Source organism: Sinocyclocheilus rhinocerous, unplaced genomic scaffold, assembly GCF_001515625.1.
Source record: "Sinocyclocheilus rhinocerous isolate Xijiao unplaced genomic scaffold, SAMN03320098_v1.1 scaffold675, whole genome shotgun sequence".
NCBI lineage: Eukaryota > Metazoa > Chordata > Actinopteri > Cypriniformes > Cyprinidae > Sinocyclocheilus > Sinocyclocheilus rhinocerous.
In genome coordinates this window covers 731,522-749,483 of record NW_015629520.1, presented here as the reverse complement: position 1 = coordinate 749,483, position 17,962 = coordinate 731,522, and the positions used below count along the sequence as shown (strand labels likewise).

Here is a 17,962-nt window from a genome sequence, read left to right as displayed (position 1 = left end):
AATATCCATGTAAAACAAAATGTTTTGCATAACATCACGGCGGTGTGGGTGATAACACTTAACGGCACAGATTTTTCTACATAATCTTGTCGGTTAACGAGCGTCGGTTGTCGGTTAGGAAAAATAACCGAAATGAACATCCCTACTATCTATCTGTCTGTCTGTCCATCAATCTCTCTGTGCCTCATCTGTCTGTCTGTCTGTCCGTCTGTCTGTCTGTTCTATCCTTCTGTATGTCTGTTGATTGGTCTGTCTTTCTGTCTATCTGTGGTTCATTCTATCTAATGTTCTGTCTATCATTCAGTCTATGGTTTGTTCTGTCTGTCTTTCTGTATCTTTCATTCTGTCTTTAGTTCTATCTATTTCAGTCTATCTATTATTCTGTCTGTGTGTCTGTCTATCCCTCCCGCTGCTTTTTAACTCTCTGTCTCACTGTGTTGTGTTAGTCAGGTCAGGTTCATATATTCTGGAAAGAAGGATGAACAGAAGTTTGTGTAATGTTGTCACCTTCAGTCCATTCAGACATTCATTGTTGATTTTTCATTTCATTAGCCTCTGCAGACTCTGCTAAACCACATTTCACAGACTGTCTCACATTTAGAGCTCTACATCACACCCCAATAAACATTCTGAACTGGTTTATAGCACATTAACATGTTTGTTCACTGTTACTTGATTTAATGAGGTTGAAATTCAGCACATATCAGGATACGTCATTGGTGTTTATTATTGCCCCTGGAGCTTTCTTTACTGTTTCCCCTAATCTTCATTCCTCACTTCCCTCTTTTGCCTTCTCTCCTTTACCCATCCATGTCTTTTCCCTGCTATCCAAGCATGCCCTGCTCTCTTGTGCTCTCCTATCCTCTCCTCTCTTTCCCCATGTTCTGGAGGTGAGGTAGACCTGGAAGCCTTTCTGCAGGGCTCTGTTTGATATGTTTGATATATTAGGTTGTTTTTCTGTCCAACTATATATCAAACATATTCCTACAGTGTCCTGCTCTGTCTCCAGACTTGTGTGTGTTCTGTTTATGACTTGTTCATGAACGTGTGTGTTTTTGTGACTTCAGACAGATCAATTTGTGTAGGTGGCACGCAAGGGTGTGTCTTAGGTCCATTAGAATTGTGCCATTTGCTTTGATGCTGTTGATTCTGAACAGTGTGAACCTAAGAATTGGCACCACCATGCCACAAGGTGTCACCCTCAGATCACTTTGTCGAAGTTACATCTCACCTTCTTCCTTTCATCGCCTTGACTATAGCCTTGTCCAAATACCCACACTTGCGGTCTTTGCACTTGACCACTTGACTACTTACATGACGTATTTCCTGTATTTGGCCCAAGTGTTCAAGTGAGGATGAAGACCACAAGTGTGGGTATTTGGACAAGGGGTGTGTTTGGAATAGCATACTGCCATACTACTCATACTGTTAATGCAGTATGTAGTATGCTGTTTGCACCAAATTTTCATTAAAAGTTCAGTATATAACAAGAGCACACTGCAAGGATTATTATACCCCACAATGCACTTAATACAACCTTCCATTTACAGTTTTATAAATGAACCAGAAGTAATATCGACAACATTTTCAACATTTTCAACATCACTAATCATTATTTTATCAAATTTTTAAAACAAAATGGATTCAAAGTGCAAAGTAAATGTTATTTTCACATCATGTGACAACAGTGTGGCATACTGCTGTTTGAAACATTTTTAATTTCTGTATTACCATCTGTTTCACTTACCGTTTTAAAAAATAGTTGTCTGTATATGCTGCACAGTATCCAGTAGGCTAGTATTCCATTTGGAACATAATGAAATAGTGTTTGTTCAAAATAGCATATTATCATACTACTTGTGCAGTTTTATTGCAGTATGCATTATATACATTTTTCAGTGTATGCACATATGCATGGAATATCTACTGCATTTGCCGAAATGTTCTGTATAGAACCAATCCACACTGCATGGATTACTATATCCCACAATGCCATTTTTTTCAACCTTCCAATTCCAGTGTCACATTTCATGCATACAGAAAATAAGCATTCTGTGCACCATGTACATGCTGCATACTCGAAGTGTATTACAAGCAGACTAGTAGTATGTTATTCTGAACAAACTATTACTCTTTGTTTGTATAGTGGAACGCATGTCAACCTTCAGGATGTGGTGTTTGATTAACCAATTGGTGGAAATCTGTCAGATGAAATGTATTTTCTGGGATCAACACAATGTGTCTTGCTAAAAAAAAAAAAAATTCGTAGTATAATAACAGATAATAAAATCTCAGTTCCCTTAAATGGTTTTGAAGTAATGGCTTGGTGAGAGGATTGTTATCAATTAGCATAGATAAAGCAAAAGTATTCATTACACTTAATAAGGTGACAATCCACAGTTTGTTATATCTCTTGCTTTCTTATTTTCGCAGCAAGCCGATGAGTCTCTGGACTTTGAGGAGCAGATCCTGGAAGCAGCGAAGTCCATCGCTGCAGCAACCAGCGCTCTGGTCAAATCCGCATCGGCCGCCCAGAGAGAGCTCGTAGCACAGGGCAAGGTGCTAAAATCATTTAACGCATATTTTTTTTACACATACAAAGTTTTCTACTTTTCAGTGTTGTTATTGCTATTAAAAATCTTTTTGTTAATTGAAATAAAGCTGAAATAACACTTAAAAAATTGAAACAGAAATTGCCTTGGTAACTAACTGAATTAAATAAATCACTAAAATGATTAAAACTAAAACTGAAATAAAAATTAATTAAAGCTAAATAGAAAAATTTACTTTAAAATTACATTTAAATTTAAAAATAAAAGCAAAATTAAAGATATTAATACGTTCTATAATAGTACATAAATAACATTGACACTTTTTAATATTTTTGGTATTTGATGTAGGTGGGCTCCATCCCTGCCAATGCAGTAGATGATGGCCAGTGGTCTCAGGGTCTGATATCAGCAGTAAGTTGAAGTTATCACCATTGCAATAGATGTAAAGTTGCTTTGACCAGAAGCATCAGCTAAATGACTATTATAATTTGAATCCTTCCCTCTTTTAGGCTCGGATGGTTGCGGCCGCCACTAGTAGCCTGTGTGAGGCTGCCAACGCTTCAGTCCAGGGTCACGCCAGCGAGGAGAAGCTCATTTCCTCTGCCAAACAGGTGGCAGCTTCCACCGCTCAGCTGCTGGTGGCCTGTAAAGTCAAAGCAAACCAGGACTCAGAGGCCATGAGGAGATTACAGGTTACAATCACTTGAATAATACAAAATTATATGAGTTCTAAGTGAAAAACAACAACTAAGTTGTAGTTTATTATTATTATTTGTTTTTTTGTGTTTGCACAGGCTGCTGGTAATGCCGTCAAGAGAGCATCTGACAACCTGGTGAAGGCAGCGCAGAAAGCAGCCTTCGATAAAGCCGAAGACAACAGCGTCGTGGTTAAAACTAAATTCGTAGGTGGAATCGCTCAGGTGAGATTCTTCCCAATGTTCCCACAGAGAAAAAAAAGTCAGAATCTGTTCGTCCACAGCAGTTTTTGAATATTCCTTGACTTCTGAAGTGATGCTGCTCAATTGAAAAGAGAGATTTGACATTTAGAACTGCATTGTGGATCCATCAGCGGGATTTGAAAGCTGTGGTTTTGTACCAAGCATCTACAGCTGGCATCTTACGCTGGGCCGCTGTATCCACAAACAGCTCATTTTCACGTTTCATCCCGGGCCAGATGCACAAATTAAAGACTGTGTGTCTGCCTATTCAAAGCTTCCTTCCTCCCAGAATGCCTTCATGTCTTGTCTTCATCTTGAGAGGGCACTGGAATATTCTGAACATCTGAGAAAGTCCGTTGAGTGGATGGCGTGAGTGTTTGCATGCACCCTCGAATCGTTGCCAGCACAACAAAAAGAAGCTTTTTGTACCGAGTCAGTCCCTCTTCAGAAGGTCAAGCCTTGATCTAGCCGTCCCATTCCTTAAATCCACAAAAATGTTACACTCTTTGGAAAATAACTGGATGTCTGTTGCAGATCCAGTCCCACTTTTTCTGCAGTACGGTTATGCTAAAATTACACATTCCAGTAAAGAATATGAAGCGTTTTCTCTCTGTCACTAAGAAAGCAGCAGAAGGAAAAACTACTTTGGGGGAAAAAAAACTGGAAGAAAAAACATCCCTTGGCATTTTTCCTTGGCTATAATATGTAAGCGTTATTTATGTATCATTGTACTGCAAAAGATTTGGCTGTCTTCATCTAAGGAAACTGGTTTTAAACAATCGGCAGGACTGATTGGAGACCAGGTTTTAGATCTGAAACTTTAACATTGTATACAAACATTGGCACTCATTCGTGAAACATGAAAATAAAGAATTTCTGTACACATTGTTTATAAAACAATTCTTACTTAAATTGTTGAGTTAGTGCTTGAAACACGCAGAATCTGTGTAAATCATTCTTGCATAAATTGCATTCATCTGCTATTGTTTGCATTCATGCAACACAAGCAAAACAAATTTGTACAAACCGTTATTGCATGAATTGCCATAATGATGTTGCATTTATTTATGCACAAAACACAAGCAAAAAGAATTGGTGGTAATTGTTGGTAAAAACCATTCTTATGTAATTTGATGCATTTGTCACATGCATATGAAACAGAATGAATTAATCTGTGTAAGCCAATTGAATTCATCTGCATTTCTTGCATTCATGCAACATAAGCAAACAAACCTGTATAAAACATTCTTGCATAAATTGCCACAATGATCTGCAGTCATATTGCATTTGTGCATGGAACAGAAAAATGCATTTTATAATTGCTCATAAAACCATTCCATTACAGTAATTTGTTGCATTATCAACACATTCATGAATGCAACAAGAACAAGTTTGTGTAAACCATTCTTGCGTAAATTGCATTAATTAGCATTTGTCGCATTCAGGGAACACAAGTCAAAAAAAATTGTGTAAACATTTTTTTTTGAGTAGATTTTTGCATTCATGTCACATTGATTCATGGAACGTGATCAGAAAGAATTTCTGTGGTAATCTTTCTTGCATAAATAGTCATAATCATGTTGCATTCATGCATGAAACGAGCAGAATGAGTTTGTGTGATTCATCTGTGAAACCATGTTTGCATTGTTGCATTCTTGCTGCATTCGTTCCTTCTTAATCGTTCAGAAAACTGATCTTAATTCTAGTCACATTTACCATTAATGTTTGAAACGTGCAGAACGAATCTGCATGTTTGTAAGTCCATTGTAACGTACATTTTTGCATGTGCATTCTCATGTCATGTCACAGCGGAAGGAATTTTTTATAAATTGTTCGTAATTATATCGCAGTGCAACAATTTTCCCAAGAATCGTTTTTTTGAATGATTTACACAGGAATTTGTTCTGCTCAATTTTCATGAATGTTGCCTATTCAGTGACTAATAGTTTTGCATTATTTCCAGATCATTGCAGCACAGGAGGAGATGCTCAGAAAGGAGAGGGAGTTAGAAGAAGCCCGGAAGAAACTCGCCCACATCCGACAGCAGCAATACAAGTTCCTGCCCAGCGAACTGCGAGAAGACCAGAGCTGAACACGCCTCGTCTGATTGGACGTGATATCCATCGGATCATTATTGTTACGGATGATTGGCTGCTCCTTATATGCAGAGCTAGAGATGTCACACGTCATTGGTTGTGTAACTGTCAGGTGACTTGTTAAAGTTAAATGTGATTGGCTCACATGGGACTAGCGCCACTGATTGGCTGTATGTTGGGGTATGAATGGATTTCCTCTTACATAGGGCTAATATTTTTTGTTCTTGTTTTTTTTAATCATGTATTAAGGTGTAAAGCACTTGTTAGAGGTTTGTTCGAGCGTGTGCGTGATTGTGTGTTTTATGTATCAATAGTATGCCACACATTGGCGATATCTTACCGTAAGAATCTCGATAACTAATCCTACACAATGTCAGTGTATCATGTTTTATAATGCAACCAATGTGAAACTATTAATATCTGAAGCTGGCAGCCGCAAACCAGACAAAATGTACTTATAAAATTTACTTAAAGTGTGATGTCAGACCATAAGCTTTCATTATTCGCTCGCGTGACGATAAGCTTCAAACGCCTCTAGAATGCACTGCTCGATTCATACATATGCCACTCTAGAACTGGATTATGATAGCAAGGTTATGAATTCTAGCTAGCTATAAGGAAAGAATGTACTGGTGCTCTTTGTCGTGTTATTTATTCTTAGCAGAACTTTATTAGAGTAGCTTCCAGCCTCTCTTTGCGTTTGTAGGTCTAGTTGAGGGCTCTACGGATTAAGGAAGTATCATGTCTTTCAGTTCTTTCAATTCATGCAAATGGTTTCATTCAGTCGTCTCTTCATACCTCAGCTGTATCCTACATTGTAAGGTTTCCCATGGTTCCTCTGGGTGTGTCTGAACTTAGTCAGGTGGGCAGGAATGAGGTTTGCCCAAACACAATGGATATGTTCGGATTAACACACTACCATACTACTCATACTATTTCTGCAGATGCATACTTTGCACAGTATGCAAATTTTACACATTAGAATAACCAGATGAAATACTGTGTCCTACAATGAAATGACAATCGTCTTTTTTGTGCCAAAAATTTCCTTTTTTTTTTTTTTTTACAAAATTGGATGAAAATGCGAAGAAATTATAGGAACATTATATCCCACAATGCAATGCTCTTTTTTTTGAATGAACAAGAAATAATACAAGCCTCAATTTTGGCCGATTTCAAATTGACACACTACATATCTTTTTTATATCTTTTATATGCATCAAAATTTTTAAAAAAAATTCATAGAATAGGCCTATTTGAAAAAATGTGGGGAAAAAAGTGAAAAATTTCAAGACGGTTGGACACAAATTAAATGTGCATAATAATTAGGTCATGTTTCAACAATATAACACACTACACTTTGCACAGTATGCAGATTTTCTTTATTGAAATAACCAGACGACCTACTATATTTGCCAAAATCTGCAGTATGGAGAAACGGTACACTGTGTGGAACACTATATCCCACAATGCAGTGTGCTCAAATTCGTTTTTTTATTTCCAATGTGATGAATGAACAGAAAAATAATACCAGACACAATTTTGGCTGTATTCGAAATAGCATACTAGCATACTACACATCTTTAATTTGCAGCAAAATTTCCGTATTTTTTTGCACATAATTGGATAAAAATCCGAAAAACCTTTTGAAAGCAATCTGAATTAAATGTGTTGAGGTGTGTCAACGATATAACACATTGCTGATTGCATACTGCACACTATTCAACATGCTATTTTTTTAAATAGTAGACAGTAAACAGTGTATACTATTTTAAGTATTGAATACGCAGAATGCTAGCATTTCATTCCAAATATAACCTGCATCTAGAGCTGTGTTAGAAGAAGAACTTTACACAAATTGCGCCAAACAGGCTACGTGGCAAGGTCATGTGACAACAATGTAGCATACTTACCGTCTGAAATGTTTATCATTGAATCTTAATAATCCAGACTGTTTCACATGCTATTTTTAAAACAATAGTAGGCAGTATACAGTATATACTGTGCAGTATGCAGTACGCGGAGCGCTAGTATTCCATTCTGAACGCAGCCAGAATCTCAGTGTTGTACTTTCTAATATCACAGTTCTCATAAGACACATATGCTCGCATTTCTAGTCTTTTTGAGATCTACTTTGCAATAGATCCACCGCAGATCAACTTCCTGTTTGAGATTGTACCTGCATGGCTGTTAGGAACACAGCAGGAAGCGCAGTGTAGTCTTACCTGCAAATAACACATCTCTTCTGCTTATCGTGTACTTCATGTGTGTTTTTGGTAAGAAAATCCCAGTGGAATCTTTTAAGAGGGTGTAATTCCCGTTTCATTTCCTGTTTGTGTTGTGTAGAATAACATGTGGCACTTAAAAGATGAGAACTGACTGTTGTGACTTCAGATCTGGACTGCATTGTGTCATAGTGCCTTATTCTGACTTCTGCAGTAGCTCAGTGTGTGTGCAAGTTGCTCTTTTATGCTGCTTAAGGACCAGATTTCACTGGAATTTAATGTTAAGGTGTTTCGGATCAGCAACAGAGCTCCGTCTACCAGTACTGAGCAAGTATAAGCATCGTCCGTCTTTAAATGTGTGAAGCAGATGTGCTTTGTCCTGTTCGAACTAGCTTTGGATGTGTACAGCGTTGTTTCCAGTCTAAGCCGAGTATGGTGACTAAATCTGACGTCCATTGGGCGGCCGTTTGATTCTGTTCTGCAATATTGTACCTACTGAGGCCTAAAGAAGCACTTGCCTTGGCAGGCCGCTATACTGCCGCACGATGAACTATTTAGACGTTTAGATGTACAGCTTCACTACAAACCACGAGTAGGAAAAGGAAGGATGTGATTGTGTCTGTCAGCACTGACTGCTTTCAGCTTGTCCACGTGAAGTAGAATATTAAAGTGTCCCAAAAAAGAACAAGGTTATCTTGCTTTTCATTTCAATAAACCACGTTTTTTTGTTTTGTTTTTTTACTTCGAGTTATAGCTATAATGAAGATATTGCAATATGTGGTTGAACATGTGGTAAACAGCAAGAACTATCGCCTTCTTTTGAACTAGAGTTAGGGCTGTCTTTAATCAACTGACATAGTAACATTAATAATGATAATAATAATGAACATTAAAATGCTGTATGTATAATATTTATCTGGTCACGAAAGTATTTTTTGTATTGCCCTGAAAATAAAGAGTTTCAACAAAGTATAATTTGTGAAAGCATTTTTTTTGTTTTGGTTTTGTTGTGGGGTTTTGATAATTACACAGGATTTTGATAATTATAATGTAAAAATTTTTTAATCAGTTAATAGGTAACACTTTATTTTAGTGTCCTTGTTATACATCTTATGTGTCCTTACTATAGTAATAACAGAAAATTATGCATAATTACAAGCAACTATTCCTAAACCAAATTATACCATATAACCTTAATTTTATAGTAAATGTTAATTAATATTAGTCAGTATTTAGTTGTATAATTACACTGTAACGAGTGCACATACAACAATTGTATGTATATAGCGTGTGTGTGTGTATTGCACACACTATATTTATATTTTTTTTATATTATATATATATATGTATATATATATTATATTTTTATTAAAGGTAATATAATTCTTAATTAAATAAAATTCTTATCTTTAAAAAATAGAAATATTACTATTATTAATATTTATGTTTGTATTTATTTTTCAAGATAAAATGTTACCAGTATTATATATTTTTATTATTCTTTATTATAATTATTTTTATTTTTATATTTCTTTTGCCGTGTAAATGGATCTTAAATAATAATAATAAATAAAAGCTCTTTTTTATCATATCTACCAGAAACCCCTAGCAACTAGGCTACATAGCAATCTACGAACTTTTCATTAAATGTGGCATAAATTAGACCCCCAAAAAAAACAACGTTTGCCTGTTGCTCCAGTTTTGTCTAGACTTGGTATAGAGCAGCTGTGGTAAGTTTTAAATGTATCTCAAAGTTTTTGCTGGGATTCCTCACCGAAGTAGACTAAATCTGTCGTTTTCTCTGTGTAAAGTGGTAATTATCCAAGTACACACTAAACCAAGCAAATGCTCACAGTGTTTTTACGACCATTATAAATATTTAGGCTCAGAAATATATTCACATCCTTTCACTTACATGTTCTGCATTTTATTTCATCAGCATAATTTATAAGAGCGGTGTGAACGCGTTCGACGCAGTTTGTGCAGCTCTAGATGTGACACATTCTCTCCAGCAGGTGTCGCTGTTACTTCATGTGTTGTGGTCACGGTCATTCTGGGAATTATATTGCGGATGGCCAAATTACAGTCTATGTGACCAAAAAAGGACATGTGGCAGCTTTTGCTTCGACTCCCGACAGCGAGCTATAAGAGAACAGCATGTTCGACCAACATGGGAGAGTATAACGAGCGATAAACGTGATTTCATTGCCATGTTCTTAAGTGATAATCAACAAATTGATACTGTTGATATGAGATGAGACAGAAACATACATAAATTATTTACTCTTAATTCTATCCATTAGTTCCCATTCTAGATATTAAGGCCAGACAGATGAAGTCCAGAAGAGTAGAGTAAAGCTTGTCTAATGAACACCATATTAGGCTGCTGAAGCATGTTGTAGGCTACTTATGAGTCCAGCCTACTTAAAAAAAAATAATAATAACAAAGCCCCCCAAAAAAGAAAAGAACAAAAATTGCAGCCATTCTGTCTCTACAAAATGCACACCATACAGTACATAACGCAGTAAAAGGAGGGATGTTGGTTTTGGTTTTTGGCTCAGATTCAGTCCAAAATCCATGAGATATCAACCATCTTCCTCCAGTGTGTAAATCTTAATGTTCACTGAATACTGAGCTCAGCTGAGGTCTGTGTAGCACTGTTCAGTCACGTGTGAAGCGGCGCTGCACCTGAGCGGGTTTTTAAAGGGGTCATATGATGCGATTTCAATCTTTCCTTTCTCTTTGGAGTGTTACAAGCTCTTGGTGCATAAAGAAGATCTGTAAAGTTGCAAAGACTAAAGTCTCAAATCCAACGAGATATTCTTTATAAAAGTTAAGAGTCAACCACGCCTATCTAAAACGGCTCATTCTAACACGACCCCATGTCTGCGTCACGATGTGGGAAGATTAGCATAACGCCACCCAAATGTTCACGCAACCGCATAAACACATTTCATTACACCAAATACACAAAATAATGTTCTTTTTAGCAACATCATATGACCCCTTTAAAGTCTGATCTGAGGCATGATGGGAAACCTTGTTAATGATGCGAACACTGCATGAACTCGTGTGGTTACGCAAAACCCACATTCACACATGCAGCAAGACCAGACTGTAAAGTACTATTTAAAGGGATAGTTCACCTATAATACAAATTGTCATTTGCTCCCCATCATGTCATTCCAAACCTGTTTCCCTTTCTTTCTTCTGCAGAAATGGGTTAACTGTCCCTTTAAGCTACTGTAAAATCAGTATTTGTTGATGCTGAATATGAATATTGGGTTGACATATATCAATGTCTGAAGTGGGATGATTTCTTCAACTTGGTAGTAAAATTTTTAAGTGAAATGCTGAAAATTTCAGGCATAAATTCTCAAGAGATGAAACTTAAAAGAATAGTTTCACCCAAAAAAGAAAATGTACTTGTGGATTATTATGATGTTTTTATCAGGTGTTTGGACTCTCATTCTGACGGCACCCATTCACTGCAGAGGATCCACTGGTGAACAAGAGCTGTAATGCTACATTTCTCCAAATCCGATGAAGAAACAAACTCATCTACATCTTGGATGGCCTGAGGGTGAGTAAATGTTTGGCTAATTTTAATTTCTGGATGAATTTCCCTTTATAAAAGCCTTGGACGGATTGTAAAACTATTTGCAGTCCATTATTTTTTATGTGCTATTGCTGTGTGCTAGTATTCAGCTGCATGAGCAGCACATGCCCTGCTGTCGGTTTTCTGTCAGCTGGACACATTTTTGTGAAATTAGAGGCTTTGTTTAGATTGCTGCAGTCGTACCAAAGGAATGACGTTGGTATTGAGAGGGCAGCGGTCGCATTTCTGGCTGACGCTGATATGCTTCAGTGATTTATGACTCATAAAGCTGCTAATCTTTGAAGTTTTGTAATATTCGTTAAGTAAAAATGCTCTTTTTAGAGAATCTTACACAAGAATTTTTTATTTTTACACATTTGGTTCTTGAATTGATTAAGAAATGATATGTGAAGTTTAGACGATGGAATGCCATAAAGTGTGTCAACCTTCTAGAATTTAGTTTTGGAAATCTCAGGCTTTATGTTCAATTAAAATTAGTGTGTGTGTGTGTGTGTGTGTGTGTGTGTGTGTGTGTGTAAATTCCACAGAGTTGGACATGTGAAGATCAGCCATCTGCTATGAGGAGTTCAGGTATTCATAACTCGAGTGCATGGCAGTTTTATTTTATTTTTCAGTAATCTTAACATCACATCAGGCATGAAGTGGAATTCTTCCCAAAGAAGAAAAGGGGGAAAAGGAGGGGAAACATTGTTGTCACAGCTGTTTGACTAATTTTAAGCAACGCTTTTGCCTAGGAATGAAAACCAGCTCACATTTGTTTGCTTTGTGCAGTGTTTCCATTGTTAATGAATTTCTGTAGCGTTAACACTGCTGTCAGTGCCTTCAAATCTGACACCTGGTGTGCCAACAAACACGTTTTGTGAATTTGAATTGAATTGGCCACACATCAGGATTATTATAGTAACTAATACAAAAAAAAAAAAACTAAAACTGAAATAAAAGTAATAAAAAACGATATGGATATATGAAAAAATGCATAAAAACGACAAAAACAACAAAATTACTAAAATTATTTTGACTTCAATTAAAATGAAAACTAACATTCAAAATGTCAATAAAAACTATAATAGTACCTTAATGATATTAAAATAACACTGACAGGATGTGGAATTGGAATGACAGGAAAAAGTTTTACAACAAAACAAATAATTACATCATTCATTTGGAAAGAATTTGATAAATGATTCATATCCTGATATGTTGAATATTTTGTATGACAAAATATTGTTATGACTAAAATCTACATTTTGTTATGACAAAATATTATTATGACAAAATATCCACTTATAAAAAAAAAGTAATATTGACAATATTTTTATTTAGTTGTGTATTTAGTAAATTATAATGAAATTAGATACAAATTTGTCATCAAAAATAAAATATAATGAACTTAAAATATAATTAAATTAAATATATATTTATATTAAGTACAATTTTAATTTAGTGGCATTTTAAATGTTGCTTATATGTAATGTTTCTGAAAATATCAAAATATTAAATGAAATGGATTATTAAAATGTATACATTTCTTTATTTAATTCCATTTCTTATTCTTTAAATTCAAGTTTGAATTACATTGTGCCTCCTGCATTCTAACACAGTTAGAAATAAAGCACTGAATAGGCATTTTTAATTCTATTCTAAATGGCGCACGATCCAGTTAGTTGTGCGATCACATGAATATTGTCGCCTAGAACTGGTGTCTTTTAAACACAGTCAGTCTTTGTGAAGATGAGAAGGAATCTGCTCGGAGAGGCGCGTCTTTTGAGAGTAAACTCAGCAGGCGCGGTGGAATGATCCGGACTGTGCGTGCCTATTTTAGGCTTGTTCGTGAAAGGGGTTGCCCGATTTCCGTGTGTTGTCATCCCTGAGGAGCGCGGCTCATGAGACGCCGTGTGTGCTCTCCGCGGAGGCTGTTTATTGTCTGAGATGTCATTACAGCGCATTTCCAAATACAGCGTGCTGTCATCTGTTCTTAGATAACAGTAGTGTCTGCTAAAACTAGCATCACTATTACTTTTGCTCATAGGGTTAGTGATCTGATCTGACCAAGCCATTATTTTAAGTATTAAACATTTATGTATTAACTTAAAACCGGGTTAAATAAAAAACTTACAATGAAGGAGGGGCACAATCCATTTCTAGGGTCCTATTTTCTAGCTTGGGCCAGTAAGTAACCACCTATTAATGATCCTGAACTCCTTTGCAATACACTTAAAGCCATTCTGAACACCTTAGCAAACTATTGGCTAGTGCCCTGGTAACCACTCCAGCAAAACAAAACACGGAGCATCATTGTACAGTATGTAGTTTTGCACATGCAAGAAACAAATGTAACTGTAGTTTTGTTATCATTCTCAAAATATTTATAAGAAGCATTGCAGTCATTAAATAATTTCTTGGTTATGGTTCAGGGTTATAGTTATGGAAACCAGTTTCCAACACAGGATTAATAATAATAATAATAATAATAATAATAATAATAATAAAGGTAATTGCAAGTTTTTGTCACACAATTCTGACTTTTTCTCGCAATTGTGAGTTTACATCTCAGAATTGCATGATATAAACTTTTTTCTCAGAATTGTGTGTTCATATCTCGCAATTCTTACTTTATAACATGCAAGTCAGAATTGTGAGATATAGACTCGCAATTGTAAGAAAATGTCAGAATTGGACTTTATAACTCACAAATGTGTTTATATCTCACAATTCTGAGAAAAGGAATCAAAATTGCAGGATATAAATTGCAAGAAAAAAGTAAGAATTGTGAGATCAAAAGCCGCTATTATCTTTTTGTCACGATCAGCACTTGATAACCACCAGAGGGCACTCCATCCCATACCTCTGTCACTCATTCTTGGGCTTCATCTCCATTAATCCTTTGCCCGGACTCATCAGCACTCATTGTTTGCACCTGTGTCTCGTTAACCCCTGCTCACCCTATATAGCAGGGGTGGCGAACGTCGGTCCTGGAGAGCCGCAGCCCTGCAGAATTTTCCTTCAACCCTAATCAAACACACCTGAACAAGCTAATCAAGGTCTGAAGGGTTACTAGAAAGCTACAGGCAGGTGAGTTTTAATTAGGGTTGGAGCTGTACTCTGCAGGGCTGCGGCTCTCCAGGACCGGAGTTCGCCACCGCTGCTATATAGCCTAAGCCTGGTTAATTTTTGTCATTAATTGCTAAGTCTTGCATGTGTCATCTGCATTTCTAGTGTCCTAGTTCTCCTGTGTCTTGGTTCCTGGTTTGTTTATCCTGTCTGTTTTTGAATTTCCCTTTGCCTGTGTTTTTTGCCCTGTTGCTTAGTGATGGCGAGATGAAGCCTTATGAAGCATTGAAGCTTTTCATCCAAGTGGTTCACAAAAGGGTTCAGTTCTCGAGGCTTCATTTGCTCGCAATACCACCTGGTGGCCAAAGAATGTAAAACAAGCAGATACATTACAGATGCACCAGTTAAAGGGGTCATATGATGCTTTTTTAAAGATCATTATTTTGTGTATTTGGTGTAACAGAATATGTTGACATGCTTTAATGTTCAAAAAACACATTATTTTTCAAATACTGTACATTTATTGTAGGTCCTCTATGCCCCGCCTCTCTCAAACGCTTCGTCAGGGGTGGCGAACGTCGGTCCTGGAGAGCCGCAGCCCTGCAGAATTTTCCTTCAACCCTAATCAAACACACCTGAACAAGCTAATCAAGGTCTGAAGGGTTACTAGAAAGCTACAGGCAGGTGAGTTTTAATTAGGGTTGGAGCTGTACTCTGCAGGGCTGCGGCTCTCCAGGACCGGAGTTCGCCACCGCTGCTATATAGCCTAAGCCTGGTTAATTTTTGTCATTAATTGCTAAGTCTTGCATGTGTCATCTGCATTTCTAGTGTCCTAGTTCTCCTGTGTCTTGGTTCCTGGTTTGTTTATCCTGTCTGTTTTTGAATTTCCCTTTGCCTGTGTTTTTTGCCCTGTTGCATGCACAATCAGCTTGTAACACTCCAAAGAGAAAGGAAAACTTGATATCGCATCATATGACCCCTTTAAGGCTTAGAAATAACGGTGAAGAAAAAAAATTTCTATTTCCACAGACTAATCTATTTATATGAATATAATGTGTATTTCATAATGACTGTATAACATAACTGTGTAATAAACGTATTGGCTTGAAACGAATGGGACTATCAAATGTGTGTAAATCAAGTCTTTGCTCATAATAGGAAGGAGGGCCAATATTATTAGTCTAAAACTGGAAAGTGGCTGAGTTTAACAGGGTAGAGGACTGTGAATTTACAAGATTTGAACCGCTTCCTGAACCAGTCAGGCTAAGCGAGGCTTCGGACGTCATCAATTACGTCATTTCTCGACACACGCTCCGAAGCCTCGGCACAGAACCTAACATCACTACTGTTGCTTTTGTTTGGACGCCCGTGTTATGACCTTTGCCTGTTTTGGACTTTGTGGATTACCCCTTCATTAAAACACTGCATTTGGATCCTCAACCCTCATTTCTATGTGCAGTTCAAGACACTTTTTTTTTTTTTTATTCTGTGGTGGAAACAAGCTTCCATATATAGCTAACTAAAACTAAATAAACTATATTTAAAAAAGACTAAATTACTAAAAAATGTTTCTGTTGTCTCACTTGAGTAACATAATGAACAGTTTTTATATCAGCGTACATGAGTGTTCAGTCCAGTAGGCCTACTTTAGCCAGAAATGGCTCATTTAGTAGCAGTCAAGGTAAATCATTTGTATGGAGCCCGAACATGATGTGCATGAAAAAAAAAAACAAGATATCACGGCCAAAAATTATTACACACTTTATTAATTAGTTCCCTCTTTTTATGTAAATTGTGTATATGTTGTACTAATTCGCCACGATTTAACTAAATTAAAACAAGTGGATGAATTAATACAACATGGCCACATATTAATAAGTTGTGGGAACAAATTCTTAGTTTGTGGCCACAATTGGTGGGCAAATTTTGTAATATCCTTTAAGTGATCCACCACCTTAAAACATTTTGGAACCAGTGCTCTAATTTCTGCTGTTGGCTATCTTATAAGGAATCTTCCATGCTGTTCCACTAACCGTGGTGTGACTAGCTGTCAGCATTTCTGAGTCAGCAATGATGCCACTGATATATCTGGATTCGAGCTCATGTTGGACACCAAATACTTGAGGTGAGGAGCTAGTGTCTTTTAGCAGCCTAAAGCTGGCACTGGTTTGAAGAATGCTTTCAATCATCTGAGCACACCCTTCTGTCGTCATGACACCCCTCCTCAGACAGGCACATCAAACTGTCCTCATAAACATTTTATAGACCAGCATTTGCGCGTTTCAACACCACACAAATAGATCAGCATTGGTCGTTTTAAATGCTACAAGTGAATTTAGCCATCACAACATTATAGTGTATGGTTGAAGGTTTGTTTGTTCTAGCCTGGACCAGCATGGAAGTTCAGTTAAGATGGTCTGAGCACTTTGAGAAGTACCAGAGACAAAAGCTTAGAGATGTTGGCAGCGATAATGCACCGTTTATTCATGAGTGCTAGCCTGGAACTGCCAGAATTAGTTTTTGGTGTAACGCCTTGCTGTCTCGTTCTTAGAAAGGAAAGTGGCTTCTTTTCTTGGCAAAGAAAAGAAGCCACATCTTTCAGTAGAAGAAAAGCCCTGCCGTAAGCGTTTTCTTTCTTTTTCTGTCTCGCTGCTGTGGCTTTCCCCACCCAAACGCTACTAAAGCTGAATAAACAGCAATGGACATGGGCTCGCTGGGTTTCTGGAAATATGTGGAGGAAATGGGTCTCTCATTTAGACAAATGCCCCACTTTTGAGAGGAATCAATTGAGCCTGCATGGACTGAACAGCAGGTTGGAGAATGCAACACCTTGCTGTCTCGTTCTTAGAAAGGAAACCTCCCAATCCAGGAGGTTTTTTGCCAAGAAAAGAAGCCACATCTTTTAGCAGAAGAAAAGGCCTGCCATAAGCGTTTTCTTTCTTTTTCTGTCTCGCTGCTGTGGCTTTCCCCACCCAAACGCTACTAAAGCTGAATAAACAGCAATGGACATGGGCTCGCTGGGTTTCTGGAAATATGTGGAGGAAATGGGTCCACTTTTGAGAGGAGTCAATTGAGCCTGCATGGACTGAACAGCAGGTTGGAGAACATGTTACTTTCAGTCAAAAGGAGAAACTGAAATGATCACTGTTGAAGTTTAGATTATACTGTATGAGCCTTAAAAACATTTACTGACACCCCATAGCTTCAATATTTTGTTTAAATAGCAATGTCAGTAACAAGCTGTTTAGGGTGGTGTAGCCTAGTGTTTAAAGCTGTGGGCTGGAAACCGAAAGTCTGTAGGTTCAAATCCCACACGTAACTCATAATCTAATGAAAGCTGTGATAAAACACTGTAGGTTCAAAACCCACATGTAATTCATAATCTGCCACCGCTGTGCTCTTGATGAAAGATTGTATTTTTAAATCTCAAAGTAATTTATAATCTACCACCATTGTACTCTCAAGGAATACTTCTAGGTT

The 17,962-nt window shown here is 37.1% G+C and overlaps 1 protein-coding gene across 1 annotated transcript in view; it reads left to right on the top strand.

Annotated features, from left to right (window-relative positions):
- LOC107739102 (talin-2) overlaps nt 1-6,729 on the top strand; it is a 158,796-nt gene extending 152,067 nt beyond the window's left edge. The window contains exons 53-57 of the mRNA XM_016551100.1: nt 2,434-2,559; nt 2,901-2,963; nt 3,062-3,244; nt 3,347-3,472; nt 5,454-6,729. Coding sequence (XP_016406586.1) covers nt 2,434-2,559; nt 2,901-2,963; nt 3,062-3,244; nt 3,347-3,472; nt 5,454-5,582 — 627 coding nt within the window. The 3' untranslated portion in view covers nt 5,583-6,729. The remainder of the gene's footprint in view (nt 1-2,433; nt 2,560-2,900; nt 2,964-3,061; nt 3,245-3,346; nt 3,473-5,453) is intronic.
- The last annotated feature ends 11,233 nt before the right edge of the window (nt 6,730-17,962 follow it).